General features: G+C 45.4%; 1 protein-coding gene across 3 annotated transcripts in view; it reads left to right on the forward strand.

The window, feature by feature from the left end:
* The window catches only part of LOC147701882 (sulfotransferase 2B1-like), a 365,039-nt gene that overhangs the window by 246,632 nt on the left and 92,685 nt on the right, over positions 1 to 25,722 (forward strand). For all 3 annotated transcript variants that reach the window (XM_086930512.1, XM_086930514.1, XM_086930513.1), the window contains one exon: positions 16,415 to 16,595. In XM_086930512.1, the coding sequence (XP_086786638.1) occupies positions 16,415 to 16,595 (181 nt within the window). The remainder of the gene's footprint in view (positions 1 to 16,414; positions 16,596 to 25,722) is intronic.

Below are 25,722 nucleotides of genomic sequence, written 5' to 3' on the forward strand. Positions count from 1 at the left end.
GGACCAACTTACGTAAGTTGCATAATAAGTGCTGCAGGCCCACTAGTGGCATTTAATTTTCATGCCCTGGGTACATGGTATACCACTCTACAAGGTACCTATAACTAAAGTAAATATGCAATCAGGTGTAAGCCAATTTTACCATGTTTAGAGGAAGGAGCACAAACACTTTATGACTGGTTAGCAGTAGTAAAGTGCACAGAGTCCTAAAGTCAACAAAAATTAATGTCAGCAAAAAGTGGACGCAACTGCAAAATGTTTGGGATAGACCACCCTAAGGCTGACAGGTCTAACCCATGTACACCCCAATTGAGAGTGGGGAAAACTACATAATCTCCTAGGAGTTCTCATCACTAAGACGGAAGGCCTTCGACAGACAATCAGCAATGGAGTGGTCTGAACCAGGACGGTATTCCACCATGAAGTACATTCCCTGCAGGAACATGGGCCACTTCTCAGTTTTGGATTCTTACCCCTCATTGGCATGAGCCATATGAGTGACTGTGGTCTGTCTGAACCCGGTAGTGAATCCCAAACAAGTATGGTCTCAGCTTCTTCACTGCCCGACCACTGCAAGGGTGCCCCTTTCAATTACACTCCCCCCCTGTTCCCTTAGAAGTAGCCTCCTGGAGATGAGGTCCTCCTCATTTAACTGTGATAAGACTGCCATCATGCCATGTTCTGAGACATCTGTTTGAAAAATAAATAATGGAAAAGTTAGGTGCCATGAGCACAGGGACTTTGCATATGGACTGTTTGAGGGTGTGAAAGGCTTTAGAACAACGCTCTGTTCAGATGACCTTCTTGGGCTCCAGTATTCGATGTCAGAGGAATTCCATGGAGGCTGGGGCGCCCGTAGCTCTGCCCCTGGTTATTTGTCTCTTTATCTGGTTTACTGTAGGGCCATAGCATTTCTCTTTAACAGATACTAGTTGGTCTAAGTCTGCTACCAGGTTGCTCCCCTGATGATTTTGCGATTTCAAGTTGGAGCCATGTTGCTCTTCCAAAGTAGCGTTATGCGTCACTTCATCCCTGTTAATGTCTCCTCTATCCATTCTTGCACTACCCATTTCTTTGTCCACTTCTGCATCCTTTTGCACTTTGCTATTAAAATGGTTGGAGAGGTAATCTACCCAGACAGTCTCTGTTATGTTGGAGCTTATTCCAGGCTGGTTTGGTTGCTCTATTCTATGGATTATTTGCCAAAACTTGGTGCGTTTTTTTTGTTTGGTATCGTGAAGTAACTTGACTCATAGTTTGTCATTCTTTGGCTTATTTTCCCCCATTTCTTTCTGTTAAGTAGTGCCATCGCTATCCGCAGGGTACATTGCAGATCCAAGTTCTGTGGATTTTATGAAGCTGCCTTAATGATTAGTTTATGTTACGTTTTAGTACTGTTGGTTTCGGGCTGGTTGTCAGCCTTTTTAAGGTGTCTCCTGCTTGCCCTGCTTTTGTCCCTATCCCAGTCACGAGTTTCCCACCAAGGGTCGTAGTGAAGCTTTCCCATGCTTTCACCGATTGTACTGCTGATTCTTTTCCTTGGCTGTGTAGCGTTTTAGTGATGACTGATATCACTTCGATGTTCTTAGGAGTACACCTTATTCGTTTAAGGATTGCGGTCCCTTCTATGTCAATGGATTTACAGGCCTCTAATAATATTTATTAGGGGCCGGCAATTGGCCGACCTGACCTATGACTTGGTGGGAGCTGTGGATATTGCCTCAACATTCGGTCTACCCCTGGCCATCATGACCCTAGATGCTACCAAAGCATTTGATAGGGTAAACTGGGAATACTTAAACTTAATTATGAAAAAATACCATCTGGGCCTAAAGTTTTGCAGGGCTATAAGTTTATTATATAACAATCCTAGAGCATCCCTATTAATTAATGGTACATGGACCACTCCTTTCAAAATTAGTCGAGGAACAAGGCAGGGCTGTCCCTTATCCCCACTTCTTTTTAATTTGTATGTAGAACCATTTGCTCAGTCTATTAGGGAGGATACTAACATACCACATTTTAATTTTTCGGGTTGGGAAAAAAAGATTGGTTTGTACGCCGATGATATAATTATTTATACAACTGATCCTGCGTTGGCATTTCCAATTATTATAAAGAGAGCGGAGGACTTCGGCAGATTTTCAGGATATGAAATTAACGCAGGGAAAACCGAAATTATGGCCTGGAACATTCAAAATCTTCAGCTTCCGATAAAATCTTCATTGAGGTACCTGGGAATTACAATCACTAAAGAGCTAGAACATCTGGCCCAAAACAATTTAGCTCGTATTTCTCGAGAATCTCAAACCTTGATGAAAGCTTGGTCCTTTCTCCCGCTCACCATCTATGGGAGAACCAGCTTGATAAAAATGAGTATCCTCCCGAAATTTACTTTTATTTTTAATTCCATCCCATTAGCTTTCGATACTAAACAGCTCGTAAAATGTCAGCAACACATCAATTCATTTGTTTGGGGGTATAAATCCAGCAGATTATCCTGGAAAAAATTGAGAAGGAGAAGAGAAAAAGGAGGGCTCGCACTGCCAGACCTAGAATATTACGCCTGGGCATTCCATCTGACCCACTCTAGGATGTTGCTTAAGATTCCTTGGGAAAATGCAAAGGGGCTTATGTATAAGGCTATGCTAATAGGTTCGGACCTTCCTGTGAACGGATTTCTCTTCAAGTTCGGGCACCAGAAATTCTTCCAAAAAATTAGATTAAAAACATTATTAGGCACTGCAAAAGAATGGTCTCGAATAAAATCTAAGATTGGGATAGGATACCAATCCAAACATGCCCCGATTTGGGATTTACCGGGATTAACATCACAAGAAGCCAACACAGTTAAAAGAGTTTTGTTAGATGCAGATATCACACAGTGGGGCGATATACTGGTGGAAAGATCAATCATAGGTTGGGATATTTTCAATCTTAAGGTAACATCATCACTCTCTTGGTTAGTATACTTGCAATTAAGTAGCTGGCTTCGGACTCAAACTAAGAAGAAAGCAATGATGGGCGAGGAGAGCTTGTTAGAAAACACTCTAGTTGAAAGACCTCCTGGGAAAAAGGAAGTAGCACTTTTTTACTGGCATATCATAGAGGATGGAGAGAGAGACCTCAACCTACCGGAAAAACTCTGGGGTGCGGAGGGGGAACCACATATGGAGGACACATGGGAGGAATCTTTTCTCCTTCTCTATAAAATTATCAAGCCTGCATGGTTGAGGCGCAACCACTTTTATACACTTCATAGAGCATATTATTCTCCTAAACGCTTGTCGAAATTTCAACCAGGGAAGTGCTGTTCCAAATGCTCTCTGCCAGCTGCCTCAGACCTCCACATGTTTTGGGAATGCCCGAACATCGCTACTTTCTGGAACGAAGTCAGAGCAACACTTGAATCTATTCTTGGCTTATCTATCCCGTGCTCATGGCTTTTGATCATTTGATATAGGACAAGTTATCACAGATTTAAAAATACGTAAATAGTAAGGGCGGCTTTTGTCTTACAGGCCGAACATTTAACTCAGGATTTTCAAGTTTCAAGGACTGATGCGAGGAAGTAAGTGACTGGCTCGCAGAGGTTGATTTTTTGATTTAATTACATTGGTCCCGTTGCATACTCATAGCAGTCCTGCTTTGCTTTCAGGCACAGTCATTTTTTTACGAAATTTGATTAGGAGACAATACACCCGTATGGAGGGTATGTTTTCCTTTCGTTTTCTTCTTCTTCCTTTCATTTTTTAACATTTGGCACTGGTACATGTAAGACACACGTTGGGTGCACTATACCACACTTGATGGCATGTATAGGGTACAACCACAACAATAGCAGCATTTCAATACTCGGATTGCTGGCTTGCTTGGATATAATGAGATAATGCATTTGCATGACTACTCAGGGTGTGTGTTCACTTATTACATAGTGCACGAGCACAAGTTGATACGCGAAGACAATAATTGAAAAATATGTATATACCACTATTTGGTCTCATACTATAAAAACATTTTTTTTAAAAAGTACTTCCCCTGACGAAGATGCTGAAGCATCGAAATGCATTCAGAGTCGTCGCGAGTTCTGATGAAATTACTTTGCTATATCTGCACTAGTTTGGCATTTGTTAGAAGAAAGTAAACCATATTTTCAATGAAAATGAATTGTGAATATGTTTGTAAAAAAGTTGAAAATACTACGTACTTTTGAAAGTCAATAGTAAACAATCAATGAATTAGAATTTAGTTGACTACTTTTGTTGTTTACCTAAATAACGGTGGTATAGCATCAATGAATGCATGTACTATATTATACCTTTAAATGTTGAAGAAATGTTGAGACATAGGTGAAAAAATGAAGTAAATGAAGAAAAAAAAAATTGTTGCACCTGTGCAAGTTCGAACAGTGCATTCCTGCATTAGACATAGTTGTGTCTGAGTGTTCAGTTCTGTTAGGGACCTGACAGGGGTTAGTCAGGTAGCAGGTCTGCACCGATTTGTTTAAAAGAAATAGTATTAAGGTTTAAAACAGGGGTGTGCAGGTCACACACATATCTTTGCTCATTGGGTATTTCCCATACAGCAGTAAGGTCTTGCACAGGTTGTCATCTAGTCTGGACCATAAAAGGTGTAAGTTGAAGTCGCCTCCCAGGATAACGTGATCAGTGTCTTGCTCATCCATGATCATTTGTATTTCTTTAGTCAGCTCTTTCACCACTTTTTGTTTTTGTTTGGGGTGCACATAGGGGTTAGTTATTATAATTTCTTGGAATGCCTTGTTGAACTTGAGCGTTATCATCACCTGAATGGTGCTTGGAGCTGCCAATTTAGTTGCTCTGTTGTTAGTGTTTGTTTTATTTGCGTCCAATTCTGCCATTAGTAGGGGAATTTCTGAGGGTGCTGGTGTCCCTGTCGCCCATGACTGTATTGCTTCTTACGCTTATTTTGTCACGGTTGACCCTAGTTGAAGGATGCTTGTGCTCTCTCTATTAGCTTTCCCTTTTGTTAGTTTGGGTTTTGGCCTTGTAGGGGTCCTCCTTAATCTGCCTGACCTCATGTCCTCCTTATTAACCTCCTCGTAACCACCTTGTGGCTTGGATAAAACGGTCCGCGAAGCACTTGTCCCACAATGTACTGGGTACAATGCTTAATGCCTAATGCTTGGGGCTTGGTACTCGCTCCCTCTTCGGGTGATCTGTTTTCATTTCAACTTTGTAGCCTGTTAGTCTCCTGAGCAAGCCTATCACTCTTTAGCTCTATGACTCTTTGACCGTTGAGACCTACTTTTTTTCCGATGCCCTCCTTGCTGCAGCCTCTATGATCTTGCTCCTCCTCTCCTGTCTGTTGTTTGTGAGTTGGAAGACGAGCTCGTAACAGCCAGCCGGGTAACATACTGGCGTACTAGCGGCTGGCAAGGCAACTTGTGGCAAATGAGCAGCGGGGCTCATGGGTGGACCCACAGCACGCGAGCCACGCCCAGCTTCAGTTGAGACTCTTGACACTATCTCTATGGCTGCGTTTGGTATTGTTGTGGTATTGTTGTGTCCAGTTTTGGCCTGGGATCTCTTTGCCACCTCTGGACGGATGTTAGAGGAGTTGAATTGTAACCTATGAATGCCAAGAGACAGAGGATGATGTCTACTGCGTCTATGGCTATAGAGGCATTGCTTAATGGTGGCTGATGGTTGGATAGTGGTTGCCTGGGTAGAGCTGAGCAGGATAAGTAGGACAGATTGGGGCCAGAGGAGTAGTAAAACATGGGAGGGCAGGAGGAAGATGGACGGCAGATGGACGTTTAGCAGGGAGCTGGGGCCAGGGAACAGAGAGCAGGGCACACTGGTGAGCCACATGCCGCACCCAACCTGGCTGGGCTGCTTACGCACTCAGCGGCTGTGGCTAGTAGCGGCCACGCTCTCTCACTTACCCCCACTACCGCAGCCACTGCTGTTGCCACTTCCACTTCCCTCAGGGTCCAGGAGTTGTTTTCCGCTTGTTTCCCAAGATGTGCTCTGAGGTGCTTGATTGTTCGTACCCCCGCGACCGCTCCTCTGCAGCTCCACTCCCTGGCTCATCAGCTCTGCTCCTCTGCCTGTTGGTCACTGCTTGGCATGTCACATGACAAACTCAACTCTTAAATGCAACTAGTTGGCCTGCAGCACTGATTGTACCACTCACTTTAGTAGCCCTGTAAACATCTGAGCCACTGCAGAGCCTGTGTGTGCAGTTTTAAACTGCTATTTTGACCTGGCAAGTCAACCTACTTGCCAGGCCCAAAACTTCCTTTTTATCACAAATAAGTATTCCCTAAGGTAGGCAGCCCTATTGGCAAGGTGCAGTATATTTAAAAAGAAGGTCATGTACCTCTGAGTTTTACAAGTCCTAGTAGTGAAAAATGATAAAATGTGTTTTCACTACTGCAAGGCCTATCTCTACCATAGGTTAATATTGGGGTTGCCTTAAAACATATTTTAAGTGTAATTTCTAATTGGGAAGAGATAGAGGTTTGGAGTTTAGTGTCTCTGGACTCACAATGTAAACTCACAACTTTTGGTGAAGTCAGATTTTAAATTGAATATACCAATTTTTAGAAAGTTGGCATTTTCTTACTTTAACCCTTCTTTGACTCTGTCTATCTCTGAATACACATCTAGGAACTAGGGTGTTGCATTTGCATCCTGATGGCCCATCACCTGGTTAATGGACATTTCTATGTAGATTGGGAGCGAGGAGCTGACACGTGCATCTGAATAAGGCTGTGCCTGTCCCCACACAAAGAGCTGCATACCCCCGTATTGAGTCTTCTGGAGCCAGATCAGGAAAGGCAGGGACCTTGTGCTCTTCAAAGGCCTTTTTAAGTCTCCTATACCTCAAAGGCACAACTTGATGTAAGTACTGGACCCCTGACACCACAAAATCAGAACTTTGCTGGAACCCAGGACATTCTGCCAAGAAGAGCTGCTGGGTTGTAAGAGGGACAGCCACTCTGTTAACTGCTTTATGTGTTGGCCTGCTGCCTACTGATTGCTGTTCTTTAGGAAGGGGTCCACATTGCTACCTGATTTGCTGTGCTGGCCTGCTGCTTCCTGCCTTGGAGTAAGAAGGACTGAACCTGCTCTCTACATCCTTGAAACCAAGTCCTCCAAGGGCTTGCCCCCTGTTCTTGAAGTCTCAGGAACATCAAAGACTTACTTCAACTCTGCTTCAGCTGCTGGACTCTGCCAACTGTGAGTCACGCCCTGCCAAGAGGTGCAAATCCAGCCCTTGGAAATGGATTGTGCAGCTGTTTTCCCGCAAAAAGAGACAAAGTTAGCACTTTGCACCAATCTGAACTGATGCAGTGACAATTCGATGATGATGTGGGTCCTGACTGTGAGGCTCGACAACGACCCATCACTGATCCAAAGACACTGCTGCGAGGCTCAACAGCGAAGCAGCACCTGCACCTTAAGGGGTTTGACAACACCATGGGACCTGACTGTGGGGCTTTACGACCACGCATCGACCTGACTGCATACATTGGAATCGACACATCGAGTCTTTGACGCCAATGCTTGCTCCATCCATGGACATATTTTAGCGGACCCTGATGGGCCCTAAAACTGGCCTGCCCTCCTTCGTGGTCAGCCCTAAACTTTAGATTTATCCCGGTCCAGCACAACCTCATGTAACCCCTAAGCACTATTGACTTTTAAGCACTATATTGCAATTTAGTATTTTAAAATTCATATCTTAAGTTCTACTTATTGGAAGTTTGTCTCTTTGGTCTTGTTTTACTCAGATAAATATGCACAATTTTTCTAAACAGGTATGTAGTCTTTTTCAGTTTTTTTCACTGTGTCACTATAATTAAAGTGTTGTACAAATACTTTACACATTGCCTCTTAAATTAAACCTGACTGCTCTGTGCCAAGCTTCCAGAGGGAAAGCACAGGTTAATTTAGGTTGTGTATCTGAATTACCCTGACTAGTATTGTGGTCCCTACATGGACAGGGTGCAAACCTCTGCCAACTAGAGATCCAATTTCTGACATGTGTGTATTCCGATGCGTCAGGGAACCTATGCCACAAAATATTAGGAGGACACACTGCACCTTGATATCCTTAAGAGAGAGTGAGCCACTGCCAAGCGAAGCCTCAGCGGGTCTCTGGAGTGGTCACGACCCGAGCTCAGGATGCAGCTAAAATCTCCACCCCATTTCTGGGGAAGGTCTCCCGTAATTGGGACCATACACCCCAATCAGCAGTGCAACCAAGTTATCTTTATAACAGCAAGCTACCAAGTACCTGCCTCCCGAGTCAGCACACACCTTCTGCTGTTTTACACCAGAGCCCCTGTGCAACCAGTATAGCACCCTCAGCAATGTTCCCTCTAATTTTAATCCTCTGTGTGTAGCAGTGGAGGGTCTCTGTGCGCTGCAACCATGGCTAGGTGCGCCAGGAACTAAACCGCACATGTCTGCGGCGCCAAATGGCACTCAAAACGTATACTTTAAAATGTGAAAAGATGGTACATTTTCACAAATACAGCGCAACAATAAGGGTCTTAAGGGCAGTTTGCAAATGTATTGTATTGCCTGTATTTTCATTGTTGTGCCTGTGACTGCTGTTGTCTGTCTTCCCCGCTGCCTGTACGTGGTCCCTTTTTCTTCCTTCTGTTCCCCTCGCTGTCCCTGTGCTCTCTCTGCCCAGTCTTTCCTTCTGTACCCCTCACTGCCCATGTCTCTGCCCAGTTTTCCCTTCTGTTCCCCTCGCTACCTCCGTTTCTCTCTGGCCATTCTGCCTTTTGTTCTTAGCTGCCCCTATATTTCTGTATTTTGCCTCTGTACCATTAGTTTTTTGTGCCCGTCAGCCCTCTGTGCCACTCGTTTTTGTGCCCCTTTTGCCTTCTGTTCCACTCATTTTGTGTGCCCGTCTGCCCTCTGTCCCACTCGTTTTTTGTGACTTTATGCCCTCTGTCTCTGTCCGACTCATTTTCTGTGCCTTTCTGCCCTCTGTCCCACTCGTTGTTTGTGCCTTTATGCTCTGTCCCACTCGTTTTTTGTGCCTTTCTGCCCTCTGTCTCTGTCCATCTCACTTTTTGTGCCTTTATGCTCTCTGTCCCACTCGTTTTTTGTGCCTTTCTGCCCTCTGTCCCACTCGCTTTTGTGCCTTTATGCCCTCTGTCTCTGCCCACTCGTTTTTTGTGGCTTTCTGACCTCTGTCTTACTCGTTTTTTGTGCCTTTATGCTCTGTCCCACACGTTTTTTGTGCCTTTCGGCCCTCTGTCCCACTCGTTTTTTGTGCCTTTATGTCCTCTGTCTCTGTCCCACTCATTTTTTGTGCCTTTATGCCCTCTGTCCCATTTGTTTTTGTGCCTTTATGCCCTCTGTCTTTGTCCCACTCGTTTTGTGTGCCTTTGTGCCCTCTGTCTCTGTCCCACTCGTTTTTTGTGCCTTTATGCCCTCCGTCCCACTCGTTTTGTGTGCCTTTCTGCCCTCTGTCTCTGTCCTACTTGTTTTTTGTGCCTTTCTGCCCTCTGTCTTTGTCCCACTCGTTTTTGTGCCTTTATGCTCTCTGTCTCTGTCACACTCGTTTTCTGTGCCTTTCTGCCCTCTGCCTCTTCCCACTCGTGTTTTGCGCCTTTCTGCCCTCTGTCTCTGTCCCACTCGTTTTTGTGCCTTTATGCTCTCTGTCTCTGTCCCACTCGTTTTTTGTGCATTTCTGCCCTCTGTCTCTGTCCCACTCGTTTTTGTGCTTTTATGCTCTCTGTCTCTGTCCCACTTGTTGTGTGTGCCTTTCTGCCCTCTGTCTCTGTCCCACTCGTTTTTGTGACTTTATGCTCTCTGTCTCTGTCCCACTCATTTTTTGTGCCTTTATGCCCTCTGTCTCTGTCCCACTCGTTTTTGTGCCTTTTATGCTTTCTGTCTCTGTCCCACTTGTTTTGTGTGCCTTTATGCCCTCTGTCCCACTCGTTTTTGTGCCTTTATGCTCTCTGTCTCTGTCCCACTCGTTTTTGTGCCTTTATGCTCTCTGTCTCTGTCCCACTCGTTTGTTGTGCCTTTCTGCCCTCTGTCTCTGTCCCACTCGTTTTTGTGCCTTTATGCTCTCTGTCTCTGTCCCACTCGTTTTGTGTGCCTTTCTGCCCTCTGTCTCTGTCCCACTCGTTTTTTTGTGCCTTTATGCTCTCTCTCTCTGTCCCACTCGTTTTTGTGCCTTTATGCTCTCTGTCTCTGTCCCACTCGTTGTTGTGCTTTTATGCTCTCTGTCTTTGTCCCACTCGCTTTTGTGCCTTTATGCTCTCTGTCTCTATCCCACTCGTTTTTTGTGTCTTTTTGCCCTCTTGCCTGCTGTTCCGCTCGTTTCCCCAGCTGCTGTGGCCTTTTGTTTAAATATTGTTGTTAATCAGAGCCCCTTCACGGGCTCTGATTAACATCAATACGTAAACGAAAGGTCACAGTCTGCCCCGCGCTTTACTAACAAAAGCGTAGACAGTTTCCAAACACAGCGTGTGCTAAAGTATGCGCTGTGTTTGGAAACTGTCTACGCTTTTGTCAGTAAAGCGCGGGGCAGACTGTGGCCTTTTGTTTAAGTTTTGATGTTAATCTGTCCTACTTGTTTTTTGTGCCTTTCTGCCCTCTGTCTTTGTCCCACTCGTTTTTGTGCCTTTATGCTCTCTGTCTCTGTCACACTCGTTTTCTGTGCCTTTCTGCCCTCTGCCTCTTCCCACTCGTGTTTTGCGCCTTTCTGCCCTCTGTCTCTGTCCCACTCGTTTTTGTGCCTTTATGCTCTCTGTCTCTGTCCCACTCGTTTTTTGTGCATTTCTGCCCTCTGTCTCTGTCCCACTCGTTTTTGTGCTTTTATGCTCTCTGTCTCTGTCCCACTTGTTGTGTGTGCCTTTCTGCCCTCTGTCTCTGTCCCACTCGTTTTTGTGACTTTATGCTCTCTGTCTCTGTCCCACTCATTTTTTGTGCCTTTATGCCCTCTGTCTCTGTCCCACTCGTTTTTGTGCCTTTTATGCTTTCTGTCTCTGTCCCACTTGTTTTGTGTGCCTTTATGCCCTCTGTCCCACTCGTTTTTGTGCCTTTATGCTCTCTGTCTCTGTCCCACTCGTTTTTGTGCCTTTATGCTCTCTGTCTCTGTCCCACTCGTTTGTTGTGCCTTTCTGCCCTCTGTCTCTGTCCCACTCGTTTTTGTGCCTTTATGCTCTCTGTCTCTGTCCCACTCGTTTTGTGTGCCTTTCTGCCCTCTGTCTCTGTCCCACTCGTTTTTTTGTGCCTTTATGCTCTCTCTCTCTGTCCCACTCGTTTTTGTGCCTTTATGCTCTCTGTCTCTGTCCCACTCGTTGTTGTGCTTTTATGCTCTCTGTCTTTGTCCCACTCGCTTTTGTGCCTTTATGCTCTCTGTCTCTATCCCACTCGTTTTTTGTGTCTTTTTGCCCTCTTGCCTGCTGTTCCGCTCGTTTCCCCAGCTGCTGTGGCCTTTTGTTTAAATATTGTTGTTAATCAGAGCCCCTTCACGGGCTCTGATTAACATCAATACGTAAACGAAAGGTCACAGTCTGCCCCGCGCTTTACTAACAAAAGCGTAGACAGTTTCCAAACACAGCGTGTGCTAAAGTATGCGCTGTGTTTGGAAACTGTCTACGCTTTTGTCAGTAAAGCGCGGGGCAGACTGTGGCCTTTTGTTTAAGTTTTGATGTTAATCGGAGACCGTGAAGGGGCTCTGATTAACACCAATATTTAATCAAAAGGCCACAGTCTGCCCCGCCCCCACATAGCCGCAAGTGCCAAAATATCCACCAGCCCCCCACCCCGCCTCCTTACCTGCACTCACGCCCGCTCATTCATGATCGCGCTGCTCGCTTCTTTAAAGGGGCCGGCAGCGCGACTCTTTCTAGCGACATCCTGTGTGCGTGCTCCACACGAGGTGGTGCGCGCTGACGTCAGGGGGGGTGCGCGCGCGTGTGCCCTAGAGGGAACGGTGACCCTAAGCATGGGTGAATTTTGCGAATTCGCGATGCGCGAATTTGCGAATTCGCGATCCGCAAAATTCGCGAATTTGTGCGAATTTGCGGATTTTTGTTTTTTTGCGTGTTCGCGGGGTTTTTGCTTGTTCGCGGGGTTTTTTGCGTGTTCGCGGGGATTTTTGCGTCTTCGCAAGCCGCTTGCATAGCGCAGTTACCCATGCAGTCGTTTATGGGAGAGGGAGAGAGATAGATAGATAGATAGATAGATAGATAGATAGATAGATAGATAGATAGATAGATAGATAGATAGATAGATAGATAGATAGATAGATAGATAGATAGATAGATAGATAGATAGATAGATAGATAGAGAAAGAGAGGGAAAGAGAGAGGGAGAGAAAGAACGAGAGAAAGAAAGAGAGGCCGGATCTCTGAAGGGCCAGATTCCTGAGTTGCCCCTACAGAACATACAGCTTTTTATTTTTAGCAAAATGCATATGAAAATTGTGCTGTAAAGGTCTCTTTTAGTTTAACCCCTCCTGACAACTCAAAATGGGTGTATTTGCCATCCTCTCCCTTCTTCCTGTTTTTGATATCTGTAAGTGCTTCCTGATGAGGTTTAATTCCTTGGACAGGTGCCTCGTTGCCTACTTGTAACTATTCTCTGACCCTGCTTCAAGGGTCAGAGCAGGGTCAGAGAATAGTTGCAAGTAGGCAACGAGACGCCATGAAGCAATTAGCAGCAGGTGTCCAAGTTGAAGTTAATTTGTTTGTAACCCTTTTGTAAAAGGTTACAAAGAAATTAGGTTCAACTTTTGCACCTGCTGCTGTAACCCTTGCTTGGCTGAAAATTCGTCCCCGCTGATTCGCGGACTTTACCGCGATTTCGCGAGATTCGCGGATCGCGAAATCGCGGAAAATCCGCAAATTCACCCGCGATACAGATTTTACGCCCACCATTAGGTGACCCTCAGTGCCTGTGCAGTAAATTACGCCAAATAACAGTCTCTCTTCATGTGACGCTGTGTGGTCAAATCAAAGTCGGGAACCTGGTGCGTCTCCTGCAGGATTTTGACCTCTAAGTCACACCTCAGCAAATAAGCTGCTACCTTGTGAACTTTCCTGAAATTGTTTAACCTCCTGATATTCCATGTGAGGAATTTCAATGAGTGTGGGCCCTTTGCAGCTGTCAGGATTTCATGCATACCAGCAAGCTTCAGCATGCAACCACATTTGCCAATACCTCTTCAACATGTGGATTGTGTCAGTAACTCGCCTTTCACTAACATGGTTGTAGTGGTTGTTCGATCTGTCCCTTCCCCCCACCTGCACTGCAGTTCCTAACAAAATAAATAGTGAATCAGATCCCACCCCTTACACGGAGAACGCAACCCCAAGACAAATATTGAGGCACACACATGGGGACAGATGTTGCCCTGCCGTTGCACCCGGTCACCTTTTAGCACAGGGGACAGCTTTCAAGACTATGGTGTGCTGCAAATGTTTACTAGGTGAAGCAGCGAGAGGTGTACCAACAACCTCTCTTTGGCCCTCGAAAGAGGGTAGCCGCTGAGCCAAAGTCCACCAGCGAACCGCCCAGGTACAGTCCCATTTGTTTGAGGAAGCCCCACCGTAAAGTGGAAGCTGTTAAGGTCGATCCACTGTGGTTGGCCCAGCTACCGCATCTATAAGCAGCCACTACGTTGTTCTGTTGGGCAGCCATGAGGGTCTCCATTGTACAATAAGTGTAACCACTGTCTGCAGTCTATAGGAGGAAAAACCAACAGGGGTCCTTCGGCACATCAAAAAGTGGAAATGAAAGTGGGCAAAACTGGTCAACAGGCTCTAGTCTTTTTTGTTAAGGTATTGTGATTTTGTAATCTTCACCTCTTCTAATCGTGGGGAATGTATCCCTGCCTCTGCGACCATCCCCTGCTTGAGAAACTGCTGTAGCTGTTTAGGGTCTCCGAAAATTGTGGCTTTGCCATCTATCATCACCCTCAGGGGGGGCAGATAGAGCATGCTATAGGCCAAATGGAGCTCCTGTAGTTTGCATTTAACTGTGATAATTGTTTCCGTGACTCCTGGACCTGCTGTGTGAAATGAGGGTAAATTGATATCTTTGCACCCTCATGCCAGTGCACCTTCAGTTCACACACTCTGCAGAGCACCGCATCCCGGTCCCTTTAGATTATAAATCTTAGCTATTATCAGGCATGGCCTCGTGCCAGGCACCGTTGCTTGCTCCACCACAAAATATCTCGGAGAAGGCCTTGAGGCCCATTAGATCAATCAGAAGCTGCTCCACTAATCTCTCCATGTTGCCAGTATTTGTAGATTCTGTTGGACCTGTTGTCCTGAGACTATTGTGAGGTGATATGCCTTCAAGTTCCTCTGCTTTAGGCTGTAGCATGGTCAGGGCCTTTTCAACTTTCTTCTGGGCTGTCGAGGAGGTGAACTGCTCATCATCAACCTCAAGCACTGCCTTTCTACCATATCAAGGCGCTCAGAGAGCTTGTCGAAGTCCTCTGACATTTTGTCCATCCAGCTACCGCATCTATAAGCAGCCACTACGTTGTTCTGTTGGGCAGCCATGAGGGTCTCCATTGTACAATAAGTGTAACCACTGTCTGCAGTCTATAGGAGGAAAAACCAGCAGGGGTCCTTCGGCACATCAAAAAGTGGAAATGAAAGTGGGCAAAACTGGTCAACAGGCTCTAGTCTTTTTTGTTAAGGTATTGTGATTTTGTAATCTTTACCTCTTCTAATCGTGGGGAATGTATCCCTGCCTCTGCGACCATCAATCTTACCATCAATTTTAGAGAAGATCTGTTGCATATCTGTCAGGCTAGACCATAGGTCATTACCCATCTCGGGTATAGCCAAATTTGTGCCCCCCTGCCATTGCTGTGCCGTCATTGCGGCTCTTGGAGGCTTTTCACAAGTCAAACTGTAATTTGGGCTGGGATTTATTCATTTTCCCCTTGACTATAAAAATATATAGGTAGGGCCTATAGCAAAGATGACACACTTGGCACTCCTCTGTGGGCTGGAGTTGCCCCCAGGAGCAAAAGCCTTCAGTCAAAAATGTGATGTTCCCACAAATTCCTATGGCAAACATAGGCTCCACAGGTCTCCGAACCCGTCCAGTGAGGCACAGACAGAGAGGCCAATGAATGCCAACCCTTTCGTTGATCCTCAATCACAACAGACACCCTCCAACTATTTCTGACTCCCCAGGGTAGCCGCAGTTAATTTCTTCCAAAGCCACCGGGTTTACAAGATGGGAGATGGGAGTCTGGGCTGACATGCCTATCCACACACCTACGGGCAGTCAGCCCAAGGCACCACTAGGTATCCTGGTCTCCCAAGGCTGCTGCAACAATCCTCATGGGCACCCACTGCTCACCCGTACAGTCCAGGCGATCCCCTGTTCAGAACTGCCTTAACTGCTCCACAGCAGTTCACAGCAGCGGTATTGAAAGGCAGGCAGTGCTGGTAGCAAGAAGCCTCTTCCTTCTTGCCAGCAATGCAGTTTCAGTGCAGCAAGTCTCCGGGTTGTCAGCTTTGCAGGCTTGTATGAGTGCACCACTGTTCCGGGCCACACTTCGCCATAGCTGCGATTCCCAGGCCCGTCGCTATGTTGCTGCTAGCAACCTCTTCTGCCCCATCATCGCGGCTCTCAGCAGTATTCAACCGGGCCACACAGCTGCCATGTTACCAGGCCACGTGGTCCCACACAGCACATTTTGCAGGGACAGATCCACCAAAATTATTCCTTCCTTGGACATCAAAGCAGAGAGGTTTGTATGTCTGCATAGATCCCACAGAGTAAGCCGGTATGCAGCACCAGGATGGTCGGGGATTGTGACCAGCTGAAGGAGCTCACCTAAAAGGCTGCCATCTTCAGGCAAAATAAGCTCCGCCCCTTGTTTTTATAGTTCCATTGATTGGCTCATATATTTATATGCAATTACTGTTTCAGCCTGTGTTGTGCGGCACAATATTTTATAGATTTGGTTGTGCTTTCTGAGATTAATTTTACTTTGGAAGTATTACTATCAGTGTCTACTAGTTTGATAGCATACATAGATTATGTTTCTTTTGATAAGGGCCATAATAACAGACGAAGTATTAGTGGGTGGACTTGTGGGATTGTATGGGTCAGTGTAGGCTTTGTTATTATTCGGTAGTATTGAATCAATCAAATCAATCAATCAATCAATCAATCAATCAATCAATCATTATTCGGTAGTAGTAATCATAGAAGGTTGTGATATGTGGTGTATCATGGTATATGTTGGGAATGGTTAAGAAAGCAGTGTCTGGGGTAGTGAGAACAGTAGATACTAGGTAGTTGTAATCATATCAGGATGCTAATTGCATGTAAAGTGTCATAATAATAATAATGAAGTAGTGGAATCCTTATGTAGTAAAGGCAATCACCCTCTTTCTCTCTCTATCAAGGACTTGCGCGCTGGTGTAATGAAGGTATGTAGGTTCCTGGGGCAAGACCTGGATGACAAGTCAATTGATCTGGTGGTAGAAAATGCCCTCTTTAAAAACATGAAGGACAACAAGATGGCCAATTTTAGCAGTCTACCATCTGGCTACATGGACCAAGAAAAGAGCAAGTTTATGCGAAAAGGTATGAGAACAGTATTTCAGAAAATCCTACGGTGGAACATTCACATACGCCATTATTGTTTTCCAATTGTTAGTAATGTTCTCAAAGATGCAATGTACGATATTTGTACGGAACATTATGCAGACTCTTGTTCTGTCATACAATTCCCCCTTCCCCGTGTGGTGTATGAAACTGAAGGAGTTCCTGAGCCTCAAATTCTTGGAACCGAGAAAATGTGTTGCCAAACTAGTAGGGATGGATAAAGTTATTAGTTGAGCCTAGTCAATTGTTGCAAAAATAGAATTGTGAGATAAACAAATATTATATATTGAGAAAAGTATTTTAAAATAAAAATTAGAACATATCTACATGATGTCAGTGGGGTGAGAATGCTGTGCTTGGTGCTGAAAAAAAATTGATATTTATGTGCAAAGTATAGATATACATTTATCACAAGTGAAAAGTACAGGTACAGTCCACATGTATCTGGCTATACAGGCCAGGTACATGTGGACTGAGCCTGTGGCTTGAGCCTATAACATGGGTTCAGAACCTTTAACAGCTGGTGTAGCCCTCAGAAGCGGGCTGTAAGGATATATTTTATTCTAACTTCCATTAGAAATGAGGCGTACATGGCTCAGTCATCCTGTAATTATAGTAACAAATTAGACGTTTGCAAAAACACTTGCTATAATCACCTCACTTGCAAACCATCTTAAAGACTTATCCCCAGTGACCCAGCAAGTGCCATTGAACCTAAACCTGAGATTCATCTATCCAGTGGCGACGTTTTCACTGGAGAATCAGACTGGCCAAATGTGGATATGTGAGTCCTCTCTTTAGAGATAAGAACAAGGCACTGGGTTTGATAGGTCATCCTCAAACATCAGCAGCTCCACTTGTCACCTGTCTCAACTTCAGATGAAATAAAACCACTGATTAGAAAGCAAAATAAGCTCAAGAAATCCACCAACGCCTGAAGCATAAACACCATTGTTAACAGACGCATGCATAGCAACCTGCCAACAAATATCTATTCAATATTCTCAGGGCATCTCAATACCTGTGTATTCCCATTGATCATGACGGAGTCAAGAAGAGGATACTTAATGCGTCTTCACCTGGTACATTAAAGGAGCCAATTGTAGCACCAGCATTATCACTGATAAGATTCATCATAGAAATGAAGTATCAATGTCCACTACATAACTGAATCCACTAAGGCCTAATGAGTGGCTCTCCAGTTCCATGATGCCCAACCCCATTGCACATCAAACTTGACTCTCAATCAGAGTCAGCGAATCAGAGCCAACACCCTTTATTACACACACCATACCCGAAAAAAACAGAATCCATCAGAGCAACGGTGTCCGATGCTGCAAGTAACTCAACACATTCCTTTAACATTAACCAAATGTTGTGCATTGAAAAACCTCTAAATATCACTACAGTTTTTCTTCTATTGAAGCCAAATCCAACTACCCTCACTCCTCAGTCCTCATTCTATATCCATTTTTACCAGAAGAGACTGGGCAGATGACCTCTCAGCATCTGACAAACTCAAAAGTACAACTAGCTGACCTGCAGATCAACAATATAAGGAACATACATCAGGCAACCTCTCTTTTTCACTCTGTTTCACTCAAGAATATCATTTTAGAGATCAGTATGACATAATAAACAAAGAGAATATATTTGACTACTAGAATCTCATCACAATCTGAAAGCCCTGAACACACATAGCTTGGAAGGGATTGAGTTTGTCGACGGAGTCATTATTCCCAGAAAGGTGTTGGCAAAAGTAACTTGGGCTAGCTTGAAAATTATAAATTAGGTATAGATATACAAGGATATTTTTGCAACATGGGGGATTATGTCAAACCAATAATGATTGAATACCCTTAACCATTTGTCACGAACTAATTCTCAGGCTCAACTCCCACATCCAACACCAAGTCAATTCTAAAAACCAACCAATGCATCCTATCACTTAAGTTAATCTCCAATTGATTAACAAATGGAGCTCTCAATCTGGAAAGGAGGGCTACTTAAGACAACACGGTAACTAGAAAATTAGCCATGGGGAGGACTGGAATTTGCTGTCTAAAATAGTTAGACCAGTCAATCAATCAATCAATCAGGGGGTTTAAGCGTGCTACTCACCAGTGATGGTCTCAAGATTCTGGGGGAAGGGGGTTGGCGCGACTCCGGTCAGTCAAAGAACCAAGTCTTGAGGGTCTTCCTGAAGATGTGCAGGGTGGGGTCGCATCTGATGTTGATTGGGAGCTTGTTCCAGGTCTTGGCCGCGATGTAGGAGAAGGTTCTTTGAGCCGTTCGTGCTCTGGAAGTTGAGTTTGGTGGTGATGGGGTCCTTGATGAGGGAAAGATGAGCTGGGTGTCATTGGCATAGGATACTCTGCTGAGTCTGTGCTGTCTGATGATGGTGGCGACGGGGGCCATGTAGATGTTGAAGAGAATGGGGCTAAGCGACGATCCTTGGGGTACTTCGCAGTTGATTTCTGTAGGTTCAGAGAGGAAGGGTGGCAGTCTGATTCTTTGAGTTCTGCCAGTGAGGAAGGAGTGAAGCCAGTCGAGGGCGCCACCCGGTATGCCGGTGTCGTGGAATCTGGCGGTGAGTGTGAGGTGGGAGATAGTGTCAAAGGCTGCCAAGAGGTCGAGTAGCATCAGGGTTGCGGTGTGTCCTTGGTCGAGGAGAGTGCAGACATCATCTGTAGTGGCGAGTAGAGTGGTCTTGGTCCAGTGGTTCTTTCGGAATCTGGATTGGGAGGGGTCCAAGATGGAGTTTCCTTTGATGTAGTTTGTTATTTGGGCGCTGACGGTCTTCTCTGTGACTTTGGCCGTGAAGGGGAGGAGGGATATGGGTCGGTTGTTCTTGAGGTCCGTGGGATCTACTGAAGGCTTCTAGAGCAGGGTCGAAGGTGGCGTTGATGGTGCATTGTAGTTTCAGACCGATCGTGGCGGAGGCTCTGTGGAAGATGTGCAGGGGCAGGAATCCGTGGGGGCTCCTGAGTGGATGCCTTTCATGGGCAATGTGGTGTCTTCGGTGGTGACTCAGGTCCAGGAGGAGATGGTGGGCTGGCTGGCTTTGCTGGAGTAAAAAGTGGTTTTGGAGTAAGGTGTCTGGTTGTAAAAGTTGTCATAGAGGCCCTTGATTTTCAGGAGCCGAGCTTGTTGCAGAAGTTCTTGGAAGGGGTGATGTCTGTGGTTTCACTGGGGAGCTTGGTGAATTCCTGAATGACGCTGAAGAGTTCCATGGAGTTGCTGGAGTTGGCGAGGATCTTGTTTTGGATGAACGTCCTTTTGGTGGCTCTGATGCATTGGTGGTATTTGGTCATGGCGTTTACGTAGGTGGTGCGATCTTCCACCATTTTGTTGTTTCTCCAGTTTTTCTCGAGACGTCTGCAGGTGCGTCTGGATTCTTGGATGTCGGCGGTGAACCAGGTGGCCTTCCTGGGGCGCCGTCTGTTGGGGTTACATAGGGGTGTGAGCTCGTTTGAACAGTTGAAGATCCAACTGTGGAGTTCTTTGGCAGAGAGGTTGGCATCGGTCAATGTGGTGGGGGCATCGCGGTTGGAGTTGAGAAACCCATCAGTGACTTTGCTACAGTTTTTTCGTGGAGGGCAGGGTGCAGGGTTGGGCAGCGTGGGTTTGTTGACAAGTAAGTGTATACAGTGGTGGTCTGTCCATTGGGGCTGCAGTGTGTGGCTGAAGCAGATGTTGTTTCCACCTGCAGAGATGGGGTCGAAGATGTGAGCTGCCTTGTGGGTAAGTGTGGCGATGAGCTGTTTCAGTCTGATGTTGGAGAGGTTGAGCAGGAGGGTGCTGCGAAGTGTGGTTCCTGGGCTGGTCTGGATCTGGAAGTGATGGTGTTAAGTGGTGGAGAAGGAGCCATTTGTGGAGGAGTTGGAGAGTCGGAGGGAGGTCTTGTGTGCAATGGAAAGTCCTCCTCCTTTGCAATTGGGGCGGCCCCTCCTCTGGATCTTGTATCCGTCAGGAATGGCAGTAGTGATGTCGGGTGCGGCGTTGGTCCAGGTTTCTTTGAAGATGGCAATGTCTGGTGAGAGGGTGTCGGGGAGGTCCCAGATTTCTGTGGCATGTGAACGCATGTTGAGGAGGATGCATTTCAGGGCTTTGTGGTGTTGGCATCTGATGTGGGGGCGGTGCCCGTGGGGGTGCAGAGGGTGGTGTATGTCTGGCAGCAGTGACGGCAGGAGAACTGGCCGTGGGTAGTGTTTAGCGTGGACAGCTGGCAGTTGTTGATTGCGAGGATGGTCACTGAGTTGTAGCGGTGGACGGTTGGCAATTCAGGGACCCTGGCGCTCGCTGTGGTTGGGTCACAGACGGGTGCAGACGGGCTTGCCTTCGCCGTGGCCACCATTAAATAGGGGAGGAGGGAGGGAGCCTCAGTTGGGAGGCAGGAGCAGGAACCAGTGGGGGAGAAGGGCCGCAGGGGCAGCAGCGGCGGGGAAAAAGGCGGGAAGAACATGTGGTGAAAACAGGCAGAGATGCACAAAACAAGTGCACAGGTACAAAAGAGTAAGGTAAAAACAGTAAACAACAAGGCAAAAAAATACAGAGGACAAGAGGAGGAGAAGCAGGCTGAGATGCGAGGCAGAGCGGGCGCTGACCTTAAACTGGGGTCAGCTGGGTGCAGGAGACTGAGGCACTCTAGGTGGAGCTCAGCGCCTGGGAGAGCAGTATCCTGGCCAAAGGACAGGGGTCTTGCTCGCTTAGGCCCCCGCCATTCAAGCGGTGCGAGGGAAGGGGCATGCACCGTTCACCTGTAAGGGAGCACTGTTAGACTGGCCAGCTGCCAACAAATAAAGCATTCTGAAGCAGCAAGGCAGAAGGGGAATTTGTAACAGGAAGGAATCTTCAGCCCCTTGGCTTACGAATGCCCTTAGTCAATCAAGCTTGTAGAAGGAAAGAAAGGAGCTGAAGAATGCTTTACGACACACAAGAAAAATCTGATTTAATTTGGCACCAACAAAGTATAAAAATCTTCTCATCAATGAGAAAAGTAATTTCTATACACAGCCTCCAACTCTACCAAGGAACTTTATCAGGTGGTCTCCAAACTTACCTCTGCCCCTAAGAACAATGAGAGAATTCACAGTCACAGTTTTTTGATACCTTAGCTTTTATTTTTAAATTTGATTTGATAATTCCAGAAACACCACCTAGGCAGCAGACATCACAGTTAAATCAAGACTATCACAAATCTGAAATCACTCCCACCTCTTCTGGTCAAGTGGCCGCTCTTCTCATAGGAGCTAACTCTGAGTCTCCATATGACCCCTGCCCCCTCAAGATACTCAAATTAGCACCAGAGGAAATCGCTACTAATCCGTCCCATATCCAACATTTTCCACAGGTGTGTTTCCTTCGGGATGGAAACAAGCTTCCATCCTCCCTCTGATAGAAAAAACCTAATCTCTGCTCGACTGACCCCAATAACTACCACCCTATATCATGTCTCCCGCTCCTCGCTAACATTGTTGAAAAACTCATGAAGTTAGAACTGTGTAAATTTATCCAGGACAATCACATCCTGGACTTGACTCAGTTCAGTTTAAGCCCAGGACATAGTACATAAATTGTCTTAGTAAAAGCAATGGAAGACATAAGAACTTCACTAGACAGAGGGGGATATGCTGCCCTCATTCTAATGGACCTATTGGTTGTGTTCAATTCGGTGGATCATAACACCCTGATTCACTGTTTAGCAGAGAAGGGATCAAAAATAAGGCCCTTTCCTTGCTTATCTCTTTTCTTTATGATAAGATACAAATTCTGGCTGTAAGCAAATATGAGTCAACACCCTTTACTCTGCCATGCTGGCTCCTTCAGGGATCCTAGCTGATCCTAACACTTTCCAATGTCCATGTGTCTAAACTGGCCACTCATTAAAAGTTTTCATTTGGATCTTACCTCCAATTGGTAGTCACACCCTTCACCAGCGACCCGTCTGGACCTCTAAAATGTCATGAACATTTCGGGGCAGTTAGCCTCTGGATGAGCAAACACTGCTTAAAGCTCAACTCGGGAGAAAACAGAGGTGATATTTTTTGGGAACCTCTGTCCTCCCAGGTCCCCACCCTGGTAGCCAGAACAGCTTACCACCCTCCCCAATTCCTGTCTCTAAAGAAAGAAAATTGGGGGTTATCATTGATGACAAACTCAACCTTGGAGCCAAGTTTCTTCAGTGGTGTCCTCATCCTATTATGCTCTTAGAAAGATCAGAAGGATTCTACCCTATATTCCGAATAAATCCAGGAAAAACGTGTTAATCCTCTCAAATTTAGACTGTTGTAATGGCCTACATATGAATTTGAAAGAAAAGCATGCCAGCAGACTTCAGCTTGTTTAGAACGCCACAGCCAGAATGATTCAGAATCTTATGAAATGTCATTCAATCTCCTCCTGTCTCCAAAGTTGCACTGGCTCCCTGTTCGCAGCCAGGTAAAATTCAAAGCCATTTGCGTTGCACACAAAGGTATCTACCACACACAACCAGAATTCCTAAGGCATGCCTTCCAGTGGTACACTACTAACAGACCTCTACGTTCTGCAGGTTCCAATACGCTAGTGATCCCAAGAATCAGGAAATCCAACTGGGAAGGTTGGAGCTTTATACCCAGGACAACTGAACTATGGAATAGACTTCCAGCACCACATTAGAGTCATCCCTTCCCTCCTCTCATTTAGGAAGGGAATTAAGACCTAGCTTTTTAACAACTAAATGCGCCAACCTCAGTGTGTTCAGGTTAAGTGAGTGCCGTGACACCTTTGGGTAATTATGCGCTTTGTAAATCTTTTTAACATAACACAACATAACACACCTCTTAATAGAGGTAACACTATTCGATCCCTTGTAGTACACTTTCCCTGCTTTTTTGGAATATTGATGGCTTGGCCAGACTCTTCAAAGATGAAGATTCTTGCTTCTTTCTGTTTTGTAGTGATATAATCTTTATATAGGAGACTTTGTTCTGAGAACCTCTTCTTGTTCTGGACTACCGCAGCTATCATTCAAATTCCAGAAAAGTCAAGGGTAAGGCCAAATATTTATGTTAAAAATACCTTTAATTGTGTACTAAACATCCTTGATTTGGCTAGCTATTAACTGCAGGCACTGTGGGTTTCGTGGAAAGGAACAGGTAGTACTTTCCCTTGCTCATTTCATCAACCATTTATCTTCACCCTGTTAACATACTGCACCAGTCAAGCCAAATACAACAAATGAATTCTTCTTGTAACTTGATCCTCACGGGCAAGAGGAATATCTGTATCACATTAATGGCATACTTTAGCCTTAATCTGGCATACAATTTAATGAATGACCCATCCTATGTCTATGAAGGCCCCAAATGGGGCATTCCAGCCACCTCCATTGTGCAGAAGCACCATGGTCCACTGCGCTTCAACCTGCTTTTGACATTTACGGTCTCTGAATGACGGGTTCCCAGTTGATAAACCCATGAAGTATAAGTATTTCTCTATCCAATGTAGGGGCATATTTACTAGGAAATGGCGCTGTGCACAATTGAGCAGCTCTCTGCTGTGCCATTTAAAAAATCGCTGCAATGCACCGTATTTACAAGAATAACACACAGCCATGTGGTTTCCCTTGTGCTTGCCTTTAAAACAGTTGCCTAGCACTAACACAGACCCCCTGTGTTATAGTGCATGGGTGCCTGTGTTGCATGGATGATTTCCTGCAACACAAACACCGTTGCACAATAGTGCAGGGGTGCCTGTGTTGCAGGGAATCATCCTTAAAACACAGGCACCCTTGCACTTTGATGCAAAGGTACCTGTGTTGCAGAGAATTAATGTTTATGTGCAAGAAGGGACACATTTGTGGCAAGTCGGCTGTTGGTAACAGATTGGTAGGATTCAAATGGGCATTTCTCCTTGACGAATGTTTGACTACAGGAGGTGCCCACGCAAATGACCATGAGGCAAAACACTACTAGAGTATAGGTATCTAAGCCAGATATTAACCTCAGAAATGTAGGTCATCTTTGTGCTTTCTGACAACATTCTTACCCTTTTCCTGATAGGGCGGAGAGGCAGTTATTAACCATGATGAATTCCCAAGATCTGTTAGGCTTTTGGTAAAGGGCAGAAATATGTTGGTTAAAGACAGGAGTATGCAAGGATCACAGCGTCCATTTCCATACCGTACCATTACCTAACGGTAATCTTTTTATCCATACCCAGGGTACTAAAGTAATAAAAAATATACTTTTGTGGTATACCCCGAGGTATTTTTAGTAGCAATTTGACCCTTGTTATCCAGAAAAAGAAAAAAAGAATTTCGAAGAACTCCCTTGGGATAGCCCATCTTGAGGTTGAGTCTTCCATGGTGGTATCAATTACTATGGTGGAACGAGGTGGCCTATGATGAAGCATGTCACATTACGTGAGTGAGCCCACCTCGTCCAGTTCTTGGTATTGCCATTTTCAGTAGGAGACATAAAATCATCAGATTATTCTTTATATTAAATATAATTGAATCATTCGATTTGCCAGCCACTTATTCAAACAACAACAAGCAGGGAGGCATGAGCAACAAAGAACACATGCAGATACATGGCAAAAGCACACTAACTATTACACAAAATGGCCACGTCCACAAGTTCCAACAACAACTAAAGGTGCTTAGACAACAAAGAACACATGCAGGCCTATGGACACTGACTAAACAAAATAGCCACCAGCTGCAAGGCATGATGAACGAAGATAAAATGGTGGCTTTGGAAAACACATGCACACACACAGACTCACAGATACACAGACACACACATGCATGCGCACACACACAAACACACACACACACTGGGCAGACAAAAAATGATCACTTGGCCTGCAAATAAAGGAGGCTTCGTAAACAAAGAGGAAAACACTACCTATAATAGAAAGGCAAATGAAGCCAGCTCTAAAAAAAATTCCAACAACACACATTCTCCCAGGGCATCAAAAAAATATCATCCTATCAAAAAACATGTTAGACACATAGTAAGGCCACTATGTCTCTCAGGATTGTTATTGTGCAGGAAGGTGTTCCTTCCTACACAAAAACAATGATGCATGCAACACAGGCAGCCTTGCACCATTGTGC

The sequence above is a fragment of the Lissotriton vulgaris genome, chromosome 7, assembly GCF_964263255.1.
Source record: "Lissotriton vulgaris chromosome 7, aLisVul1.2, whole genome shotgun sequence".
Classification (NCBI taxonomy): Eukaryota; Metazoa; Chordata; class Amphibia; order Caudata; family Salamandridae; genus Lissotriton; species Lissotriton vulgaris.